The sequence below is a fragment of the Danio rerio genome, chromosome 20 (genome assembly GCF_049306965.1).
Source record: "Danio rerio strain Tuebingen ecotype United States chromosome 20, GRCz12tu, whole genome shotgun sequence".
In the NCBI taxonomy this organism is placed as follows: Eukaryota; Metazoa; Chordata; class Actinopteri; order Cypriniformes; family Danionidae; genus Danio; species Danio rerio.
The window spans coordinates 57,920,001-57,946,183 of record NC_133195.1 but is presented as its reverse complement, the minus strand read 5'-3'; the positions used below and the strand labels follow the sequence as shown (position 1 = coordinate 57,946,183).

General features: G+C 37.1%; 1 protein-coding gene across 7 annotated transcripts in view; it reads right to left on the bottom strand.

Annotated features, from left to right (window-relative positions):
• The window catches only part of LOC101884676 (MAM domain-containing glycosylphosphatidylinositol anchor protein 2-like), a 352,666-nt gene that overhangs the window by 1,885 nt on the left and 324,598 nt on the right, over positions 1-26,183 (bottom strand). For all 7 annotated transcript variants that reach the window (XM_073933868.1, XM_073933869.1, XM_073933870.1 and 4 more), the window contains 7 exons: positions 17,195-17,343; positions 12,841-13,018; positions 11,042-11,062; positions 10,208-10,363; positions 7,946-8,107; positions 4,141-4,274; positions 2,056-2,155 (listed from right to left, as the gene is read on the bottom strand). In XM_073933868.1, the coding sequence (XP_073789969.1) occupies positions 2,056-2,155; positions 4,141-4,274; positions 7,946-8,107; positions 10,208-10,363; positions 11,042-11,062; positions 12,841-13,018; positions 17,195-17,343 (900 nt within the window). The remainder of the gene's footprint in view (positions 1-2,055; positions 2,156-4,140; positions 4,275-7,945; positions 8,108-10,207; positions 10,364-11,041; positions 11,063-12,840; positions 13,019-17,194; positions 17,344-26,183) is intronic.

Below are 26,183 nucleotides of genomic sequence, written 5' to 3'. Positions count from 1 at the left end.
GGTACTGAGTTATTCTGATTGTTTGTTAGTCAGTTGCCATGTGGTTGCTTAGGAGTTAAAAGTTGTGTTCAGTGGTTGGTCTATAACAAATCATAACATTGATATATTCTGATTGGTTGTTAGTATGTTGCTATGTAGTTGCTGGGGCAGGGATTTCCAGAGGGTGTCCTGCAAAGTTTAGTTCCAACCATAATCAGACACACCTGGGCTAGCTAATCAAGCGCTTACTGGGCATTCTAGAAACTTCCTTGCTGGTGTGTTGAAGCAAGTTGAAAACAAGTTGAAGCAAAAATCCGCAGGACGCCGGCCCTCCAGGACCGAGTTTGGACACCCCTGTGCTAGGGTATTATAAGTGGTATCCAGGGCATTGAGGTATTCTGATTGTTTGATGATCAGTTGCCATGTGGTTGCTAAGGAGTTCTAAGCTATAATCAGTTGTTGGTCTAACAACCAATCAGAATATTGGTATACCGGTTGGTTGGTAAACATGTTGCTATGTTGTTGCTAGGGTATTATAAGTGGTATCCAGGGTATTGAGGTATTCTGATTGTTTGTTAGTCTGTTGCTATGGGGTTGCTTAGGAGTTGTGTTAAGTGGTTGGTCAATTCACAGTGGTGTTCAGTTGTTGGTCTGACAACAAATCAGAACATTGATGTATTCTGATTGGTTGTTCGAAATTTGTTAAGTAGTTGCTAGGCTATTATAAGTGGCATCCAGGGTATTGAGATATTCTGATTGTTTAATAGTCTGTTGCTATGAGGTTGCTAGGGAGTTCTAAGTTGTGTTCGGTGGTTGGTCGATTCAACTGATGTATTCTGATTGGTTGGTAGAACATTGCTATGTAGTTGCTCGGGTATTATAAGTGGTGTCCAGGGTATTGAAGTGTTCTGATTGTTATTTTGTTGCTATGTGGTTGCTAGGGAATTCTAATTGGTGTTCAGTGGTTGATCAATTCACGGTGGTGTTCAGTATTTAGTCTAACAAGAAATCAGTGCACTGACGTATTCTGATTGGTTTTCAGAACATTGCTATGTAGTTGCTAGGGTATTATAAGTGGTGTCCAGGGTATTAAGGTATTCTGAATGTTTGATGATCAGTTGCCATGTGGTTGCTAAGCAGTTCTAAGTTGTGTTTGGTGGTGGGTCAGTTCTCAGTGGTGTTCAGTGGTTGGTCAAATCTGAACACTGACGTATTCTGATTGGTTATTAGAACGTTGCTAGGGTATTATAAGTGGTGTCTATGGTATTGGGGTATTCTGATTATTTTATAGCCTGTTGCCATGTGGTTGCTAAGGAGTTCTAAGTGATCTTACTTGGGTAATCTGATATGCGTTGCTATGCAGTTACTGTTGTGTTTTGGGTGGTGTGTTCTTGGGGTTGCTATGGCAATTACTGGGCTATTCTGATTGGTTGTTAGTTCATTGCTATGCTAGGGTGTTTACATATAGCCCCCAGTGGCCTGTTTAGCGATTTCTCCAGTACATTAAGCAGCAGGTGTAAATGCACCCCAGATACTCTGTGTTCACTGAAGACACTGATTTGATTTGAGGTAATAGCCGCTTTGCTTCACAAACAGCACTAAAGCTCCTCTGTAATGTCCTCATGTTGTTCATATATGGTTGGTCATAAGTGTCTGAGCTCTGTAATTCACCAGCATCCTCCAGTGCGCATCGCTGCAGTGTTTTATCACTCTCTAGATATACACCACGCTTGTATTTATGACACAAACACATCTTATAGACGGATCAATACTGAACGTCTCCTAGAGTCAAGGAGCTTTGGTAATAGTGGAAAACCTGATGTGCTGTAATATTCCAGCCTAATAATAATGATTAACACATAACTTCAGCAGACGGGTACCGCCGTATTCAAGCTTTTTTCATCTGCTCTCCTGTTTTCCAGCACCTCTCGCTCTCAGCCACACGCTAGTCAATTACCTGCCCTCATTTCTGCTTTCTCACTGCTCGTTCTCGTGTAATTACTCAGCTCTCCTGGACTAAATTGCGCACATGCAATTAAGGCCGGATTGCCATGGAGATGCATGCGCAATACATACGATTGGACGGAGGGTCAGGACACTCCCCCTCCTCCAGCGTGACATCATCAATGGCGATGTCCCCCTCGATTCCGGGGCCGCGGATGCCCTCAAATATTACCTGCATGATGGAAACAAACAAATAAAATCTGAAGGGCCTCTTCTGGAGTCTAAAACCAGTTCCATATGCACTGAGTTCTCTTTATTTCACATTAAAGCACAGCATTGAGACTTGTAGTCTTTTATATGAAGCTGAATGGTTTAGAAATCATTATTGCAATATGCAGATTTATGCAGAAAATATTCTGACTGTACTGCTATTTTCTTGGAAATATTATATGTAAATCCTAGTGGGAACCTTAATGTCAAGACGATATAAACAATGCTAATTGATTTATTGCTAATTGACTAACTTGATGTAAATAAGACATCAAATTGACATCTAACATTGGTGTCAAAAACACGTCTAATTTTAGATGTCTGTTTGACGTCTTTTTGACATCAAGGTCTTTCGCATGTGTTGTAGGGATACAAAATCCAGAGTACATGTCATTTGAGGCTTGCAGATTGAAGAAAACTCTTATATTACAATCCATTATGTGTCTTTATTTTGGTCATCAAAAAAGCATCAATGTGTGGACGTCAAATAGACGTTTTTTGACATCAAACTTATTTGCATTGTTGACGTGTTTTTTATGTCATGCTTCATCTGCTCAATTTGACATCAAGGGTGTTTACATGCATTGTAGAGTTGCAAAATCTATACTGAAATGAGATTTTTCACCTTGTTTCTATTAGAATATGTTTTATGTGATTAATTTGGTGGTCAAAGTGACATCGATGTGTTGATGTCAAGGATTTGATATCAAATCAGTTGGCATTTTTTATTTGTTTTTTGTTGTTGTCATGATTGATGTCAATTGCCAAGATGCCCACAGAATTATCAGTTTACACTCACCGGCCACTTTATTAGGTACACCTGTCCAACTGCTCGTAACGCAAATTTCTAATCAGCCAATCACATGGCAGCAGCACGCTGCATTTAGGCATGTAGACATGGTCAAGAGGATCTGCTGCAGTTCAAAGTGAGCATCAGAATGGGGAAGAAAGGGGATTTAAGAGACTTTGAACGTGGCATGGTTGTTGCTGCCAGACGGGCTGCTCTGAGTATTTCAGAAACTGCTGATCTACTGAGATTTTCACGCACAATCATCTCTAGGGTTTACAGAGAATGCTCCGACAAAGAGGAAATATCCAGTGAGCGGCAGTTCTGAAGGCGCAAATGCCTTGTTGATGAGGCCAGAGGTCAGAGGAGAATGGCCAGACTGGCTCCAGCTGATAGAAAGGCAACAGTAACTCAAATAAGCACTCGTTACAACCGAGCTCTGCAGAAGAGCATCTCTGAACACACAACACGTCCAACCTTGAGGCGGATGGGCTACAGCAGCAGAAGAGCACACCGGGTGCCGCTCCTGTCAGCTAAGAACAGGAAACTGAGGCTACAATTCACACAGGCTCACCAAAACTGGACAATAGAAGATTGGAAAAGTGTTGCCTGCTCTGACTAGTACCAATTGAGCATGGTGTCAATGCCACAGCCTACCTGAGTATTGCTGCTGACCATGTCCATCCCTTTATGAGCACAGTGTCTCCATCTTCTGATGGCTACTTCCAGCAGGATAACGCAGCATGTCATAAAGCTCAATCATCTCAGACTGCTTTCTTGAACATGACGATGAGTTCACTGTACTCAAATGGCCTCCACAGTCACCAGAGCTCAATCCAATAGAGCAGCTTTGGGATGTGGTGGAACGGGAGATTGGCATCATGGATGTGCAGCCGACAAATCTGCAGCAACTGTGTGATGCTATCATGTCAATATGGAGCAAAATCTCTGAGGAATATTTCCAGTACCTTGTTAAATCTATGAAGGATTAAGGCAGTTCTGAAGGCAAAAGGGTCCAACCCGGTACTAGTAAGGTGTACCTAATAAAGTGGCCAGTGAGGGTATTTTTGATTCATTTGAAATGCCTCTGCTGCCTAGAAGTGTTTGATTCTTTCAAATGTGTTCATGCTGAATGTGTTATTTTCTACAAGTTAACTTACCTGGAAGGATGAAACCGGATGGATGCTAATTTTGGCCTGTCTCCATCGGTCCCCTTGGTTCCCGCTGAGGGACCAGACTGGACCTGCATCTGAAGTCGACTGACCTTTCTGCTTCACGAATGCATTCAGAGAGCCTGCGGGAAAAACACAATCAATTAATTTAACGAGCGCTGCATGACAGATCAACTCAACACTGCGAGATCAACTCAAACTGTCTAACAATCAATCCAAATACTGACAGACAGCTAGAGGACTCAGTGGGATTTATATATATAGCTGAAACTATGTGTTACTTACAAATGCTTGCGGTTGAAACATTACAGAGGACCTATAATGCCAAACTCACTTTAATAAGGGCTTTAAACACAGTTGTGTGGCAGCAATGTGTGAATATACCCAGTTCTGATCTATATTCTTATCACACACCAGACTTTACACTTTTATTCTGTTTATATTCTGATCACACACACACACACCAAACTTTACACTTTTATTCTGTCTATATTCTGATCACACACACCAAACTTTACACTTTTATTCTGTCTATATTCTGATCACACACACCAAACTTTACACTTTTATTCTGTCTATATTCTGATCACACACACCAAACTTTACACTTTTATTCTGTCTATATTCTGATCACACACACCAAACTTTACACTTTTATTCTGTTTATATTCTGATCACACACACCAAACTTTACACTTTTATTCTGTCTATATTCTGATCACACACACCAAACTTTACACTTTTATTCTGTCTATATTCTGATCACACACACACACCAAACTTTACACTTTTATTCTGTCTATATTCTGATCACACACACACACCAAACTTTACACTTTTATTCTGTCTATATTCTGATCACACACACCAAACTTTACACTTTTATTCTGTCTATATTCTGATCACACACACCAAACTTTACACTTTTATTCTGTCTATATTCTGATCACACACACCAAACTTTACACTTTTATTCTGTCTATATTCTGATCACACACACCAAACTTTACACTTTTATTCTGTTTATATTCTGATCACACACCAAACTTTACACTTTTATTCTGTCTATATTCTGATCACACACACCAAACTTTACACTTTTATTCTGTCTATATTCTGATCACACACACCAAACTTTACACTTTTTTTCTGTTTATATTCTGATCACACACACCAAACTTTACACTTTTATTCTGTTTATATTCTGATCACACACACCAAACTTTACACTTTTATTCTGTCTATATTCTGATCACACACACCAAACTTTACACTTTTATTCTGTTTATATTCTGATCACATACACCAAACTTTACACTTTTATTCTGTCTATATTCTGATCACACACACCAAACTTTACACTTTTATTCTGATCACACACACCAAACTTTACACTTTTATTCTGTTTATATTCTGATCACACACACCAAACTTTACATTTTATTCTGTTTATATTCTGATCACACACACCAAACTTTACACTTTTATTTTGTTTATATTCTGATCACACACACCAAACTTTACACTTTTATTTTGTTTATATTCTGATCACACACACCAAACTTTACACTTTTATTCTGTCTATATTCTGATCACACACACCAAACTTTACACTTTTATTCTGTTTATATTCTGATCACACACCAAACTTCACACTTTTATTCTGTGTTTATTCTGATCACACACACCAAACTTTACACTTTTATTTTGTTTATATTCTGATTACACGCACCAAACTTTACACTTTTATTCTGTTTATATTCTGATCACACACACCAAACTTTACACTTTTATTCTGTTTATATTCTGATCACACACACCAAACTTTACACTTTTATTCTGTTTATATTCTGATCACACACCAAACTTTACACTTTTATTCTGTCTATATTCTGATCACACACACCAAACTTTACACTTTTATTTTGTTTATATTCTGATTACACGCACCAAACTTTACACTTTTATTCTGTCTATATTCTGATCACACACCAAACTTTACACTTTTATTCTGGCTATATTCTGATCACACACACCAAACTTTACACTTTTATTCTGTTTATATTCTGATCACACACACCAAACTTTACACTTTTATTCTGTTTATATTCTGATCACACTCCAAACTTTACACTTTAAGTGTTTTTACACATATTTTAAGTCGTGTTGTTATCCTCTTATTATGACCTCTCTCTCCTTATATTGAGCCGCTGTGAGGAATAAACTGTGCTCTGTGTGCTGATGCTGACGTGACCTGATGAAGGAACAGTGTTTTCTTCATGATCAAGTGTTTGCTTCAAGCTCTGGGATTTAATCCAGCAAATGAACTCAGAGTGAAAGAAGTGTGAAGGCAAACTCTGACGTGTGTGATTAATTAGCTGTGAGCCGAGAGCAGGTAATGTGCTTTCTGTCTGTCAGGAGAACACACGTGTTTAGATCATCAAGGCTCATTCACACGCCAGCAGAACAGCATCACCTTCATCTCTGGGGCTTCTGCTTTAAATGCCTCAGGATGTGGAAGAAAATCCAGAGGAATAAATTGTGCATTTCTGAATAAAATCTGAGCGCATTATAAAAAAAAACAACAACCCTAAAAATACTGCAGCTACCCACATGAAAAATCAACACAGTCGCTTACAGTCGATGTGTTTTACTTTAGTCTGTTGTGGTGATTCTCTGTTGCTATGGTAACACAACCGTTATAGTAATAGATCTGTGGTGGTGATTCTATAGTTGCTATGGTAATACAATAGCTATAGTAATTAATCTGTTGTGGTGATTCTACAGTTGTTATGGTAACAACAGGAACTATAGTAAGTAATATGTTGTGGTGATTCTAGTTGCTATGGTAACACAACAGCTATAGTAATTGATCGGTTGTGGTGATTCTATAGTTGCTATGGTAACACAACAACTTTAGTAATTGATCTGTTGTGGTGATTTTATAGCTGCTATGGTAACACAACAGCTATAGTAATTGATCTGTTGTGGTGATTCTATAGTTGCTATGGTAACAACAACAGCTATAGTAATTGATCTGTTGTGGTGATTCTATAGTTGCTATGGTAACACAACAGCTATAGTAATTGATCTGTTGTGGTGATTCTATAGTTGCTATGGTAACACAACAACTTTAGTAATTGATCGGTTGTGGTGATTCTACAGTTGCTATGGTAACACAACAACTTTAGTAATTGAGCTGTTGTGGTGATTCTATAGTTGCTATGGTAACACAACAACTTTAGTAATTGATCTGTTGAGGTGATTCTATAGTTGCTATGGTAACACAACAACTTTAGTAATTGATCTGTTGTGGTGATTCTACAGTTGCTATGGTAACAGCAACAACTATAGTAATTGATCTGTTGTGGTGATTCTACAGTTGCTATGGTAACACAACAGCTATAGTGAATGATCTGTTGTGGTAATTCTATAGTTGCTATGGTAACACAACAACTTTAGTAATTGATCTGTTGTGGTGATTCTACAGTTGCTATGGTAACAACAACAACTATAGTAATTGATCTGTTTTGGTGATTCTATAGTTGCTATGGTAACACAACAGCTATAGTGAATGATCTGTTGTGGTGACTCTTAAGTTGCTATGGTAACACACCAACTATAGTAATTGATCTGTTGTGGTGATTCTACAGTTCCTATGGTAACACAACAGCTATATTAATATAAATAAATGACCCATTTGTGTACGTATGAGTGTATGCGTGTACACAATAGTGTCTGAGTTTGTGTATGCACGATTGTGTGTGTGTTTGTGTGTGTGCTGTGGTCTTACCAATGTGTTTGCCGTACATGTGGTAGTAGAAGCTGAAGCAGTAAGCAGGAGGGCTGGTGATGCTGTAGGGATTCTTGGGTGCGACGTTAAACACGGGACTCAGCAGACGAGCCGTATCGCCTTCCTTACGAGGTCTGGACGTCTCAATGTACATGTAGAAACCTGTTCATACACATAAAATCATGGATTGGAAAAATCGGATTGTCTCCAGAACAAACCACTGTTATACAATGACTTGCCTAATTACCCTAACTTTACCCTAATTACCCTAGTGAAGCCTTTACATGTCACTGTAAGCTGAACACTAGTGTCTTGAAGAATATCTAGTCTAATATTATTATCAAAGAGAAACTAAATCAGTTACTAGAGATGAGTTATTAAAACTATTAAGATTAGAAATGTGCTGAAGAAATCTGCTCTCTGTTAAACAGAAACTGAACAAGAGTTTAAATTCAACAGGAGAAGCTGATAAGTCTGACTTTAATTGTATATATTATATAATTTCTGATTTATAATTAATATTACGCAGCACCAATCGTGTTGTAAGCTTGTAAACTGCAGTCTTTTCCTCTCTTCTCCTCTTCGGCGTCTCTCATTGAAAGGTGTGAAAAGCCTCCAGCCAAAATCAAACACAATCTCCGCTCTCCAGTTTGACGAGTGATAATTAAAGTCTCCGCTGGACTCTTGACGCTAATGAAACGGCGGACCGCGAGGAATCACGAGGGTGATTAAACTGAAGGTATTATTTACACCGGCAGCTCCGTGTGTCCCGCCGGAGCGTCCCGAGGATAACAGAGTCTGAAAACCAGCTCATCCGCTTCATTCACTGCTACAGCTTACACACAACTCAAAAACAAATCATCACTATTATTTTAAAATAATACTTCCTACATGCCTTTAACCTTTTCCAACACATTTTAAACAATCCTCGATCATTAATCAGGGTTCATACACAGTTTAACTACTAAATTCCATGACTTTTCCATGATTTTTCCAAGACTTTCAAATGTTTCATGTAATGTCTACATATGCATGGTAAAAAAAAACAATACATGTTCAAATTTATTACAGCATATCGTAAAACATGCAACAATCTATTTAATTTCAATTTATATTCATACATTCATTTATTCATTTTATTTTCGGCTTAGTCCCTTTATTAATCAGGGGTCGCCACAGTGGAATGAACCAACCCCCTTATCCAGCATAAGTTTTATGCAGCGGATGCCCTTCCAGCTGCAACCCAGTGCTGGGAAACATCCATACACACTCATACACTAAGGACAATTTAGTTGATCAGTTCCCCTATAGCGCATGTGTTTAGACTGTGGGGGAAACCGGAGCACCCGGAGGAAACCCACACCAACACGGGGAGAACATGCAAACTCCACACAGAAACACCAACTGACCCAGCCGAATGAAGCAGATGAAGCTGGATAGGTATTATAATTTTTTGGACAAAATTAATATAAACTAAATAAATTATGACCTGGAGAAAATCTGACCTGCGCCTGAAACACCTGCAGGTGCGCATTTACAGCCAAAATTATATTAAAACATGTTTATTATCAGCATAAAACATGTGCTAACATCTCAGACCTGTAGCCAGGGGGGTTCGGGTGGTTCGGAAGACCCACCCCTCACTGACAAAGGTCCAGAATTTGACCCAAATGAGCTCATTTGTCCTATTTTCATTCTATTTTGACTGCTGTGCCTTCATAATGAAAATAATCCATCGAAAAAGATTTTTTTTTACCAAAGAGGCTAGAAAAAATCTGAAGAATTAATTATTATTGTATTATTATTATTATTATGTTTAAATTATTATTTTTATTGAACTGGCTAAACTGTGACTGAGGACAGTTGAATGTGCTGACCAGTTTGTTTTTTGTCTAATAAATGATAGCTTTGTTACTTTAAAACTTTAACAGATTGCTATTTTTTCCTAATGACATATGATGTAATAAATTTGTATTTTAAAAATTTGTCTTGTTTGAATTTTTTTTTATTGCTAATTTTTAGGAAATATTTTAAGTACATCAAAAAGTGTGGTTATGATGACATCTGACTAGCAAATCCAGCAAAAAAGTCACTAAAATGCAGTATTTAAATCTCATAGTTAAACAGAAACTGAGGCGTATAACTGCAAAAAGGTGCACTTTTTGAGAAAAAAAAGAGCCAGCCCTTACACCAGGCTGGCTACGGGCCTGTGAGGGGTATTCTGTATTTCTGCACTTCAGTGTTACAGGTGTGTGTCCTCACCCTGTCTGGCCCCGCTGCGGTCCCCGCTGGGCCCCGTGTTGGGAGTGTATTTGGTGTCTCGGGTCGCAGCGCTGTGTCTCGTCCAGTCGAAATCATCATTCTTATCCTGAGTGAACAAGCAGACGGGCTCCTCCTCAAAACTACACACAAACTCCCCTGCACAGAGAGAGGAAGAAGAAAACTGATGACACACACACACACACACACGTAATGATTTTACATTCAAAACTGAGCTGAAGGACTGGCGTTGTACCCTAAATGTGCCTTCATGAAAATATGAAAATAAAGAATTTATTTCTAATGTGATTTTAGAAAGAGTCACTAAACTCCAGGATGTAAAGCAGTGTTTAGCTGCCCGGGTCATTTGTGAGCTGTAAGTCTAAAGGAGTGTGATAATAAAGACATGCTGGTTTGGTGATTTCCAGCAGTAAACTGGCGTGAGTCTGCTCTCCACACTGACTCTGATCTGCAGTGCTGGACTGATTGTGATTCAGCAGCGTTTGTTTGTTGATAAATATTCATTGATTTTATTGAAACGCAGCGGAGCAGCGGAGCGCCTGACCTTCAGCAGCAGCAGCAGATACACTGATCTCAGAGTCAAGCCTGTTTAGACCAGCAGATACTGTTAGACACAGCTATAACATACACAAACACACACACACATGCACAGACTCACACACACACACACTAATGCAGGAGACCAGGAATACACACATCTAGAGGACACACACGACTATCACTAAATATGACTGATTACACACACACACACACACACATGCACGCGCACACACACAAAGAAAGAAAGATGAGAGGAAAGGAAAAGTAAGCACTTACTCAGGTGTGGATTGGTTGGTGCTGTGAAAACAAAAGATGAAAAGATTCATTGGATCAGATTATGAACGAGAATAAACTCATCTGTGCTTTAATTATTAATATCCTTTTATTTTAAAACTTCAGTTTAAACTAAACCTAATGTGCCCGAACAAACGGACACACTGACATCATCATCATCATCATCAGCAGGAAGTGATGCAACGTGCAGAAATACAGCAGAGTGAAGAAGAGCTGCTCCTTACATCAATAACTCATAGACAAACACACTGACACACACACACACACACACACACACACACACACAAACACTCACGCACGAGCACGCACAAACACATGCCCACGCCCGCGCACACACACACACACACTCCTGAACTCTGGAATAGCCTTCCTGATAATGTCGAGGCTCAGACACACTCTCTCAGTTCAACACTAGAGTAAAGACCTATCTGTTTAGTAAAGCACACACTCAGTGCAGCACTCAGCAGTATGATGCATGATTGTGCTCCACACAGGTTTCTGCATCTCGTTTATATACACTATGAACAGTAGCTATGCTAATTATTCTCTTTATTCTCTATTTTCACCTGAGGATACTCATCCCGAGACCCTCAGAGACTATGCAGCGCCACTGATTCGATCCAAGACCAGCGACGAGATGATCCCAAGGTTTCCATAATCCTGGACCAGGCCGTATCCTGAGCAGCTGCTGTGGTGGTCATGGAGGAGTGGAGAGCATGAAACTGATTTCTGTGACACTCCAGGGACAGACGAGTCTTCGCTAAGGTCCAGCATTCTCCAGCCTTCAGCACCTAGACTGCAGCTCTACACAAGACGTTTGGCCAGAGGAGAAATGGTGGTGCCCAACTGAGCCTGGTTTCTCTCCAGGTTTTTCAATTCTTCACTTTCGCCAATTAATGAAGTTTGTTCCTCACCACTGTTGCCACTGGCTTGCATGGTTCAGGATCTGTAGAGCTGTGCATGGCTGGATTTGCTCTTCAGTGTTTGGGCTCTCAGTAGTAAATAGTAAACCATGCTGAACTGAACTGAACTGAACTTAAACTCTGAGAACTGAACTACACTGTTTACATTCACTATGATCTTCTATGTTCAGCTGCTTTGAAACACTCAACACTGTAAAAGTGCTATACAAATAAAGCTGAACTGAACTGAATATCTATAATTATAAGAATAAACATTAAAACACAACATGAATAGCTCATTTTAAATATCTGCAGTCGTTTCCTCTGGCCACTGCTGAAAAGATGAAGATGTTTAGGATTTATTGTTACACAACGTCCAGCAGCCGAATAAAACTTCCCAAACACATGTTTTGAAGGCGTGTTTGATCATAGCTCAGTTTCTAGAGATCATCTGTAATGCGCAGACAGAGGTTATGCAGATGTTGCTTATCTGCAGTAATCCACAGTCCACATGAGCAGCCGTGATATTCCCACACTGTCATCTTCACTATGTGTAGCAGATTACAGATTAACCCCGTCCAGACCTGCTGCAGGCACTAATGCAGCGCAAGCACACACACACACACACACATTCTGATTGGCTGATGGTCACTCTCAGGTCTTTGGTTATTGTCAGATAAAGGCACAGGTAAAGTAGTTCCGGCAGGTTTTGAGCAGCTCCATATCCCTCCACTGAATGACTAGAGTTATTTCATAGCTACAACAATCAACAGAAGCTTTGGATGTGTGTGTGTGTGTGAGTGTGAGCGTGTGTGTGGGTGGTGAAGTCTCCCTCCCTGAAGGGAGTTATGGGTGTGAGTGTGTATTTGTGTGTGTTACCGCTGTATGTGATGATGCGGGTGGTGGAGTCCCCCTCCCCGAAGCGAGTTATGGGTGTGAGCCGCACCACATACGCCTCAGGTCTGATCAGCTCGGTCAGGTTGTGTGTGATCAGCTCTCCTTTCTGGATGTTTCCCTCCACTGGGATCTCCTGCTCCCACCAGCGCTGCTGCCCCGTCTACAACACACACACACACACACACACACACACACACACACACACACACACACACACACACACACACACACACACACACACACACACACACACACACACACACACACACACACACACACACACATACACACTTTCATTAACATTATTACACGGCTGTCTGGAATACTGGATTCTGATTGGTCAGTCGTGACATTACGAGGTGTGTTATTCCCAGATAACCACCGCTGAATAACACACACTCATCCAGGAACTGAGTATCACCGTCTGTAAATACCTTCATCCATATACTTACTCATATTCAGATGTGTGTCTGCTCATCTATCACACACCATTTGTTGACAGCACTGTGCCATCTAGTGTCTGAATAATGCACAGGTTAATGTATACTCCTAATTTACTTAAGATTTCATTTATGCACCATATTAATTTAAATTTGAGTAAACAAGTTATGCAATATAAACATATTCATCATCAAGTAACAATATATTCATTTCCCCTTTAATAACTATCCTGAGTTTTCCAAATTGATCATTTAGCATGACTAACAACAAAACTGGCCAAAGTACACCTCTCTATGTTCTGTAGAATATTAGCAACCTCAAACAGAAAGTGCCTCATTAAAAATGTCTTAATAGATGGTTTCTAGATGCATGTACAGCTGTGATTTAATTAATAATTATGTTTAATCTCTTTTTAATAATCATATTAGTTATTTCCCTATTTGTAGAGACTTATATTAATGCATCTGTTTTATAATACTTTAAAACTTATATGACCATTTAAATTAAAGTAACATTTATAATAAAATACACTCTCTGGCCACTTTATTAGGTACACCGTTTTGGACGCCTTTTGCCTTCAGAACTGCCTTAATCCTTCAGGGCAGAGATTCAACAAGCTGCTGGAAATATTCCTTAGAGATTTTGCTCCATATTGTCATGATAGCATCACACAGTTGCTGCAGATTTGTCGGCTGCACATCCATGATGCCAATCTCCCGTTCCACCACATCCCAAAGCTGCTCTATTGGATTGAGCTCTGGGGACTGTGGAGGCCATTTGAGTACAGTGAACTCATCGTCATGTTCACCAGTCTGAGATGATTGAGCTTTATGACATGCTGCGTTATCCTGCTGGAAGTAGCCATCAGAAGATGGAGACACTGTGCTCATAAAGGGATGGACATGGTCAGCAGCAATACTCAGGTAGGCTGTGGCGTTGATGCTCAATTGGTACTAATGGACCCAAAGAAAATCCCCCCCACACCATTACACCACCACCACCAGCCTGAACCGCTGATACAAGGCAGGATGATCCATGCTTTCATGTTGTTGAGGCCAAATTGTGAGTCGAGCATCCGAATGTGTCAGCAGAAATGGAGACTCATCAGAGCAGCAACGTTTCTCCAATCTTCTATTGTCCAGTTTTGGTGAGTCTGTGTGAATTGTAGCCTCAGTTTCCTGTTCTTAGCTGACAGGAGCGGCACCCGGTGTGCTCTTCTACTGCTGTAGCCCATCCGCCTCAAGGTTGGCCGTGTTGTGTGTTCAGAGATGCTCTTCTGCAGAGCTCGGTTGTAACGAGTGCTTATTTGAGTTACTGTTGCCTTTCTATCAGCTGGAACCAGTCTGGCCATTCTCCTCTGACCTCTGGCCTCATCATCAAGGCATTTGCGCCCACAGAACTGCCGCTCACTGGATATTTCCTCTTTGTCGGAGCATTCTCTGTAAAGCCTAGAGATGGTTGTGCGTGAAAATCCCAGTAGATCAGCAGTTTCTGAAATACTCAGAGCAGCCCGTCTGGCAGCAACAACCATGCCAAGTTCAAAGTCTCTTAAATCCCCTTTCTTCCCCATTCTGATGCTCACTTTGAACTGCAGCAGATCGTCTTGTCCATGCCTAAATGCAGTGAGCTGCTGCCATGTAAATGGCTGATTAGAGATTTGTGTTACGAGCAGTTGGACAGGTGTACCTAATAAAGTGGCCGGTGGGTGTATTTTAAACATTGAAATTGAACAGGTAAGGGTTTATGTCGGTGTTCATGTGTAAGTAAAGAAAGCAAATTGCTTTCAAATTAAACATATCATGGAACTGTATATTTCCAGGACATTTTACAGACATGCACTCCATCCTGGGTTATTTTACCCAACTTTGGGTCAAATCTGGACAAACCAATCTCTAGGGTAATTTTTTATCTGTTTGTCCATATTTGACCCAGTATTGGGTTTAAAACAACCCAACATTTTACACATTTACTACAGTATTTATTTCCGCTACACTATTAAAAGTATATGCACAACACAATACAACTCAACTGAATTTACTGAACAACAACTAAAAATCTTAAAACTGCAAACAAAACACACAGAAACAATATAAAATAAAAGCACTGAATCATCTGCATGAGCTAAAGGGCTGCTTACATTGATAAAGCATGTAAATTACTCCTACAAATAAATAATCGAAGCATTCAATCTGGAAAATAAAGGCTTTTCATTCACAGCGCATCCACAAAAGAGCCACTTCTGCTTTCTCAAAGAAGCTTTCAGCCGCAGAAGAATAATTTCTGACGATTGTGATAGAAAAAAACAACATTTTAATGATCTAAAGAAGCTTTTTCCACAATAAAAAGCCTTGAAGTGAAATCCTTCTGTGGATCTTACACAGTAAACGCTGCATTTAGAGTCACGACACACACACGGTTCACATTGAAACACTGCTTTCTGAAAACTCGACTCAACCTGTGAAGGACAGAAGTTTCTCACTTTAGAAATAATTCTGCCACCAGAGAGAGAAGAACAATGACGACGCAGCGTCTGAAATCATTAAGTAAAGCTGTGCATTTCTCATTAAGAGCTGGTGCATTACTTATGGATAGTAATCAGTTACTGTTTACTAATTACAGGACAGTCAATAATATAATTAATCCAGTACTAGCCCTAGTTTAGATTCAGAGCCTGATCTCAGGCAGCACCAGGGAAATCCAGAGCCTTGCATGAAGTGATTAATAATAATAATAATACAAACTACCCAATAATATACAATAAAAAATGAAATAATAATATACAATGTGATATTCATACAACAATATATAATATTAATATTAATAATAATAATAATAATAATATGCACTTATATTATTATATAATATTATACATAAAAATAATATACATTGTGTTATATATGCAGTAAATATATATTATTATTAATAATATTATAGTATTATAATAATAGTAATAATAATACTATACATTTATAATAACATTTATTAATAGTAATAAAAACAATACAATTAAAAATGTATAATAACAATAATATTAATATAATATAAATAATAATATAATAACATAATCATAATGAGAACTAAATATATGATTAATAGTAACAATAATATTACTATAATAATAATAAAATAATAATGTAATTATATAATTGTTATATACATATAACAATATATAATAATTTTTAAATGTGATTTATTAATAATAATAATAAATAATAATAATAATAATAATAATAATAAATAACTTTAATTATGTAATATAATTATATAGACAAAATATTATATATAATAAATATTACAAAATAACAAAAATATTAATGATAATATGTAATGAAAATAATTACACAATAATAATAATAATACTAAAATATTAAATGAGAAATAAAAAACAATATTAATAATATACACTTATTTTAATGTATAATAATATATTAAAATTTAGTAGACAACGTGTTATAATAACATTAAAAGTAATAATACTACTAATAATATGAGTAAGTATACGAGTAAAAGTAATAATAATACCATAATAATTATAACAATAATAACAATAAAAAAAAAATAATAAGAGTAATACATGTATGAATAGTAATAATAATACTATATTAATAATATTATTATGTTATATATAATATATAATTTGATATAATAATATTCAAATATGATTTAACAATAATAATAATAATAATAATAATAATAATAATAAGCAGAAGAATATAACACAAAATAAGCAGAATATATTTATAACAATATATAATAACAATAATATTAATAATAATAACAACAATATAATTATTTTAAGAATAAAAATAATAATAAGATAATAGAAATAATAAAATAAATTTATAACATAAAAAAATTAATTAATCTTAGTGTAATAAATAAAATAAAAATGCACCTGTCGGATGCCCAGTCGATACGCCATGATTCTGTCAACGGCTCCAGGGTTCATCTGCGTCCACTGTAGTTTATATCCGTAAACCCGCGGCCGGTTCTGCCACAGCGGACTGTAGGTGTCGTAATAAAACTCTGGAGCAAATGCTTTACCTGAGACCACAAAACACAAACAAATGATATAATGAACATATAATATTACAAACTTTATATATCATAATGCAACATCACACACACTAAATATATCAGATACAATGAATATTGCAGGAAAAATAATTCAGTAGTTTAATAAAGGGTATTTATGCATTAATGAAAATGAAACCTAGCAAAAAATAAATACATTTAAATAAATAAATAAATAAAAAATATTTTTATGGATAAAAAAGTTATCAAATAGGAATTAATAATACAAAACAATGATAAAATAATGAAAACTAAATGTTATAATTTTAACAAAATTACAATATTTAATAATAAATCATTTAATTTACCAATTTAATATATATATATATTTAGCATTAAAATACAGATTTTACATTACAATGTATTAAATTTTATATTTATGTATTGATAAAAAACTAACCCAAACAAAAACTAAATAAACCTTAATTAATAAATATTTTTTTTTACAAATAAACAAAATATTTAATAAAAATTAACAATACAAAATAATTAACAAATTATGAAATTAATAAAAATCATAACTAATATACATTTGAAATTAAAGTATAGATTCCAAATGCAATATAAGTTTTACAGTAAAATACAATTTCTAATGGGAAGATCTAGAAAAATATGTAAATAAATTAAGGTTTAGTTGGGTTAAGGTTAAGTTTATTGTTTTGATTTGTAGATGTTGTAGTAAAAAAATAAAAATACATAATATAATTATGAAATAATTAAAAATGACTTCTGTAAGAACATAATATAAAGAAAATAATAAATATAATAAATAAAAAATAAAATTAAAATCAAAATTAAAATAGATTTAGTATATAATAGATAAAAAAACAAATAAAGAGTAAAAATGGTTTTATCAAAAATTAAAAAGATATATTTATATTATTTTTATTTCTCTAGGCCTAAAACACTCTCCATAAATTATTCTCCATAGTGTACACTTGGAACACTATAAATAAGTGAATGCGTGCCTGACATCTATTCAGTATTCAGAAACTCCTGCTCCTGAAACGAGGCTAATTATAGAAGTAAACACAGATTTCCATATGAAAGTCTTGAAGCTCAGTTTCAGAGGTCACTGCATTCAGAAGCGTGACAGAAAATAATGCATAATTCAGTGTTTCTCAGTTCAGTGCGGACAAAAACAAGAGATGGAAGATTCACCACTACTGAGAGAAATATTATTACATCTGAGGGAATCTCTGGCTTATAATATAATATAATATAATATAATATAATATAATATAATATAATATAATATAATATAATATAATATAATATAATAATATAATATAAAATAATATAATATAATATAATATAATATAATATAATAATATAATATAATATAAAATAATATAATATAATATAATATAATATAATATAATAATAAACATAAAACTGCTGATTTTTCAAAACAAATTAATTAAATTGTTCCAAATTCTAAATTCACAATTTAGTTTTTAAAAGGCTACAAATAAATATTATTTAACTCAAAAACAAACAAATAAATAATGGTTGAATGGGTGAGTGAGGGAGTGAATGAACAAATGAACGAATGAATGAATGATTAAATGAATGAATGAATGATTAAATAGATGGATGGATCAGCTGATTAACATAAAAATGAATGAATGGATAAATGGGTGAGTGAGTGAATATTTGAACAAATGGATGGATGGACAGACAGATGAATGAATAGATTAATGAATGAATGATTGAATGAATGAATGGGTAAGTGAATGAATGAATAGATGGACAGATGAATGGATGAACATATGAATGAATAAATGGATAAATGGTGAGTGAGTGAATAATTTAATAAATGGATGAATGATTAGGAGAGTGAATGAATGAATGCAAGGACAGATAAATGAAAGACTGAATTTATGAATGAGTGATTGAATGACTGAACGAATGGAAGAATGGATGGAAGGAAGAATGGGTGAATGAATGGATGAATGGATGGACAGATGAATGGATGAGTAAATTAATAGATAAATCAATGGGCTGATGAACGAATGAATGAATGAATGAATGGGTAAGTAAGTGAATAATCGAATAAATGGATGGATGAATGAATGAATAGGAGATTGAATGAATGAATGGATGGACAGATGGATGAATAAATGGATAAATGGGTGAGTGGGTAAATAAATAGATGGATAAAAGAATGTGTAAATCAATGAAGGATTGAATGGATGGATGAACAGAAGAACAACTGAATGTATGAAAGGGTGAGTAAATAAATGAATGATGGAATGAATGAACAGATGAATTAAGGAATATTTGAATGTAAGAATGAGTGAGTGAATGAATGAACGGACAGACAGTATAATGAATAAATGGATGAACAGATGGATGGACATGAATGAATGAATGAATGAATGAATGAATGAATGAATGAAAGAATGAATAGTTGAGCGAGTGAGTGCATGAGTGAGTGAATAGATAAATGGATAGAAGAATTAGTAAATCAATGAGAAATGAATGGATAGATGAACAGATGAACAAATGAATGTAAGAATGAGTGGGTGAGTAAGTAAATGAATGAATAATTAGCTGAGTAAATGAATGAATAAATAAATTAATGTATGAATGAATGGATGGGCATGGATGAATGAATGAATGTATGAATGGGTGAGTGAATGAATTAATAAATAAATGGACATCGAACGGACAGATGAACAAAAGGACATATGTATAAATGAATTAAATTATTAATACATAAATAAAAAACATTTTCTAATACTATTATAATAAAATTCACATAATATTTTAATTCTAATATTAATTACATTTTTAATTCAAAAATTGTAATAACAGATGGATGAATGAATGAATGAATGATCTAAATGAGACATCCCGTGCCCATCCAACCCTACAATGCTCAGTAATAGATGCAAGATCATTTAACAATACTATCATGATGCCAACACACACACACACACACACACACACACACATACACACACACACACACACACACACACACACACACACACACACACACACACACACACACACACACACACACACACACTTTTCTGTCTGTATTATTTGTGTCCTTCAGAAAGGCTCTGGAGGGGTTTTATGTTATCGTTCCTCCGACTGTTACGACATCTTTCCAAACACCTCGTCTGCTAAAGTTTCTGAAGAAAATAACATGTTATTGTTCCAGCAGCTTTACAGGCTCAAAGCTCAATTTTCAGAAAAGCCTCGGAGAGAAAATTGCCCACAGTAAACCCCCGGATCTGTGTCTGGCTGAAGCACACAGCACTTTAGCCTGAGAAAACAAACTCTATTATTCAGCCCAGCTCTTCATCACCGTCATCATCATCATCTTCAGGAGGGATTTACACCTAAAACACACCGCTTACATCCTCAAAACACCACCAGTGTTATTAAACCTGCAGCTCCATTCCTCAATCTGTTTGAGCATCAACAACCACACACAAACTACATAGCAACCACCAGGTACACGACAGAAACCACCTATAATACCATAGCAACACCATAACCACCCCCACCCCCACCATCCAAAAAAACCCCACTTAGATATCACCAGTCAACAACCCAGATCATCTAGCAACTGCCGAGGACACCCTAAGAACCGCCAAACAAACAAACAAACAAACAAACAAAAAACACAGACATAATTCTCAATCAGAATGCATCTCTATAACAACCACACAGGAACCTAACAACCACACACACAAACTACATAGCAACTGCATAGTACACCATAATCACTACCTAAAAACCCCCAAACAACAATAAAAACATCATCAATAACAAAAACAACACCAATAAAAACAACAACAACGACAACAAAAACAACAACAAAAACAATAATAGCAACAATAATGGCAACAACAAAAACAACAACATAAACAACAACAATAACAAAAACAACAAAAATAACAACAACAACAACCAAAAACAACAACACTAACAACAAAAACAACAATAACAAAAACAACAAAAATAACAACAACAACAACAACAACAACAACAACTACCAAAAACAACAACAAAAAACAACAACAATAACAACAAAAACAACAATAACAAAAACAACAACAACAACAAGCAAAAATAACAAGCAAAAACAACAATAACAAAAACAACAATAACAACAACAACCAAAAACAACAACAATATCAAAAACAACAATGACAACAACAACAAAAACAACAACAAAACAACAACAACAATTTGTTGCCACTCAGAAGACCCTAATAACTGTTTAGAACATCAAAGCAACCACATCAAATCAGCCACTCAAAACACTCTAGCAACTACCTAGCAACTACATCTTAGCAACCATCTGGAACATCCTAGCAACCATCAATAACATCAAATTAGCCACTCAAAACACCATAATAACTATTTAGATCAACATAGCAACCACTTCAACATCAAATCAGACACTCAGAACACCCTAGCAACCAACTGCCAAGCAGTTATTAAGAAAATTCTAGCAACCACCTGGAACATCAAATCAGCTACTCATATTACCTAGCAACTATTTAGAACATCCTAGCAACCATCTAGAACATCATATCACCCTAGCAACTTCCTAGCAACTATTTAGAGCATCCTAGCAACCATCTGGAACATCCTAGCAACCATCAAAAACATCAAATTAGCCACTCAACCCCTCTAATAACTATTTAGATTATCATAGCAACCACTTCACATCAAATCAGACACTCGGGACACCCTAGCAATTATAAAGCAACTATTCATGACTTCATCACAATCATCTAGAACATTCTTTCAGTCCCTCAGATTACCCTAGCAACTATTTAGAACATCATATCAACCACCAAGAACATCATTTCAGCCACTCAGATCACCCTAGCAACTATTTAGAGCATCCTAGCAATCATCTAGAACATAATTTCAGCCACTAAAAACACCTAATAACTATTTGAAGCATCCTAGCAACCAACTAGTACATCATATGAGCCAATCAGGTTCCCCTATTTGGAGCATCCTAGCAACCACCTAGAACATCATATGAGCAAAGCAGGTTCCCCTAGCAACTATTTAGAGCATCCTAGCAACCACACAGACCATCAAATCAGCCACTCAGAACACCAAAAAAATTACCATAGCAGCCATCTAGAACATTATATCACCCTTGCAACTTCCTAGCAACTATTTATAACATCTTAGCAACCACCCAGATCACCCAAGCAACCATTTAAAGCATCTTAGCAACCACCTAGAATATCATCCCTGCAGAAAAATCCAGCTTAAACCAGCCTAGGCTGGTTGGCTGGTTTTAGCTGGTCAACCAGGCTGGTTTTAGAGGGGTTTTGGCCTTTTCCAGGCTGGTTTCCAGCCATTTCCAGCCTGGTCTTAGCTGGTCAGGCTGGAAACTGACCAGCTAAATCCAGCTAAAACCAGCTTGACCAGCCTTGTTTAAGCTGGACATAGCTGGTTTTGGCTGGGCTCCCAGCCTGGCTAGGCTGGTCAAGCTGGTTTTAGCTGGTCATCTCCCAGCCTGACCAGCTAAGACCAGGCTGGAAATGGCTGGAAACCAGCCTGGAAGTGGCCAAAACCCCTCTAAAACCAGCCTGGTCGACCAGCTAAAACCAGCCAACCAGCCTAGGCTGGTTTAAGCTGTTTTTTCAGTAGGGATATCACCCTAACAATTACCTAGCAACTATTTATAACATCCTAGCAACCACTCAGATCCCAGTTATCAAACAATGTTATCACACTTATAATTCCGTTCATGTGTGTGAGCCATCTTCAGCTGTAGGGCAGTGAATATTGCACACACTAGTTAAAAGTAAAGCTGTGCTCAGCAAATGTCACAATCTGCACCTGCTGAAAGCTCTATTGACTTGTCGTCATACAATCTGAGGCTGAACATTAACTAGCGGATGTATCTCATTACCGGTAATTCACCTTAAAATGGAAACTACTCGAGCGGTAAATTAAAGCCAGCGCAATAAAACAAAAGCTAACAAAGCGGAGCGGACCAGCATTTCCACACAAAACACCCGTCTGGATGCTTATCTTCAGGATCAAGCTGCTTGTTTTGCCATGCTATCGAACATATTGCACATTTCTAGAGAAAAATGAAGCAGTAAATCAAGCGGAGAGAGTAAACGTGTGTAAAAAAAGTGCAAATTAAGATAATTCACAGAATGTTCATGTTTAAATAACACTAGACCCCACTGACTTTCATTATAGACGACAAACAGGTATTGTCATCTTGTATTTCAGCAATAATCTCTAAACATTTACACATTTAGAGAAGAAGAATGACTGAAGAAAGAAGAAATACTGCAAATATTGCTGAAAAATCATCCTAGCAACTCAAAGAACACCATAGCAACCACCTAGCAACTATTTACCACAACCTAGCAACCTCAGCAACACCAAAGCAACCACCTAGGAACTATTTATAACACCCTAGCAACCCCAAGAACACCATAGCCACTACCTAGGAACTATTTATAACATCCTAGCAAACGCAAGAACACCAAAGCAACCACCTAGCAACTATTTAGAGCATCCTAGCAACCCCAAGAACACTATAGCAACCACCTAACAACTATTTAGAGCACCCTAGCAACCCCAAGAACACTATAGCAACCACCTAGCAACTATTTAAAACAGTCTAGCAAACCCAGCAACACCCTAGCAACCACCTAGCAACTATTTAGAACATCATAGCAACCCCAAGAACACCAAAGCAACCACCTAGTCACTGTTTATAACATCATAGCAACCCCAGGAACACCATAGCAACCACATATCAATTATTTAAAACATCCTAGCAACCCCAAGAACACCATAGCAACCACCTAGCAACTATTTAAAAACATTCTAGCAACCCAAAGAACACTATAGCAATCACCTAGCAACTATTTTAAACATCTTCGCAACCCCAAGAACACCATAGCAACCACCTAGCAACTATTTATAACATCATATGAAACCCCAAGAACACCAAAGCAACCACCTTGCAACTATTTATAACATCCTTGCAAACCCAAGATTACCATAGCAACCACCTAGCAACTATATATAAAATCCTAGCAAACCCAACAACACCCCAGCAATGACCTAGCAACTATTTAAACATCATGGCAACTCCGAGAACACCAAAGCAACCGCCTAGCAACTATTCATAACATCATAGCAACCCCAAGAACAACAAAACTACCACCTAGCAACTATATAGAACCCCCTAGCAACCCCAAGAACAGCATAGCCACTACAGTACCTAGCAACTACTTAAAACATCCTAGCAACCCCACAAACACATAGCTACCACCTAGCAACTATTTAGAACACCACAGCAACCACCTAGGAACTATTTAGTGGATTATAACCACCAAAAAGGATAAATCATCATATTAACAATACAGAACACCCTGGCAACCCCATAGCAACACCATAGCAATCACCCAGATAATCCTGGAAACTGTCTGTGTGTATTTTCAATGCGAAATGAAGAAATACCACACATATTGCCACACATTTTGGCTTTACACCTTAACATCCAAGCAACCCAAACCAAATGTTTTTAAAGATTCTAATTTTAAAGGTCTAATAATTCTCACTTATATATTACACACATCTCGGTTTTCCATTTAGCAATCTGTTTATATGAAAATGCAAAATGTGTGTGTGTTGTTCTGGAGCGTGTCCTCTGGACTCAGACCTGCAGATGTCCACTCGGTCGGTCTCCAGATCTGCTCTGTGTGTGTTTGGCTCAATGCCGGAGCCCTGAAAGCTGGCCAGGGCTCCAGTCTCCACGGGACGCCTCTGATCTGCTTTAAACTGACCGAGAAAAACCTCCTGCTAGAGAAGATCTCGGAGATCCTCTGCAGGAGCCGCAGCATCCAAGAGGAGATTAAAACAACCAGCACCTCTGAACCAAACCTCCTGCAGGACATGCGCACCGGAGATATATATATATATATATATATATACACGGTGTTCAGCATCAATGAGTTCACCCTCACAGATCTCTCTTTTACAGTAATATCACCGACAGCATGCTTTACAGTGATATATGTGTGCAGATACATTAGATTAGTCAGAACCAGAGACAATCTAACAAACGGAAGATCCAGACATCAGCACAGACAAGATAATATTCATTCATTCAGCAAAGCAACGTAGTTAAACACCAACATATTGCTCTACACTTAAACACAACACCAAGTAATAACAGGGACACACATTCAGTATTAATCCACACAGTGACAAAAGCTGAACTATTTTGAAAATTGACCGCATGTTATGATCCAGAGGAAGAGGAAACTGGTCCATATGAACTGCAACAGTTACTGACAAAGTCCCATACCTAATAGTCACACACAGCACACGGTTGGCTTTACTGTGGTGGTGTTGCTGTGAAAATGAACTTTAACCCTTTATTCCCCACAGCTGAATCTCCATCTGTCAGTGAGCATCATCTTCAGTCCTGATCAGTCCCATGAGCCCGCGCGCTCCGCTAGTGTCTGAAGTGAAAGCGTGTTCAAGTTTTAACGGATGCGGTACGACATATTTGGTGACGTGCCGTATCGACATCGACGCATTCAAACAAAAGATCCGAACCCAACTCGATTCATTCATTCGACTCTGAGTCAAATATTTCGCTAATTCCTCAGCTGGATGTGTTCATTCACTCAGAGCTGTGGTACACACTGATGAGGATCATCCTCAAACACACATAATAGGGGCTCTTTAATATAACATTTGCTCTATTGATGCTTAGATGTTGGACATGAGGTTTAAAGCTGCTCTCACACACTGTAAGTACAGCAGATCTGTTTCTA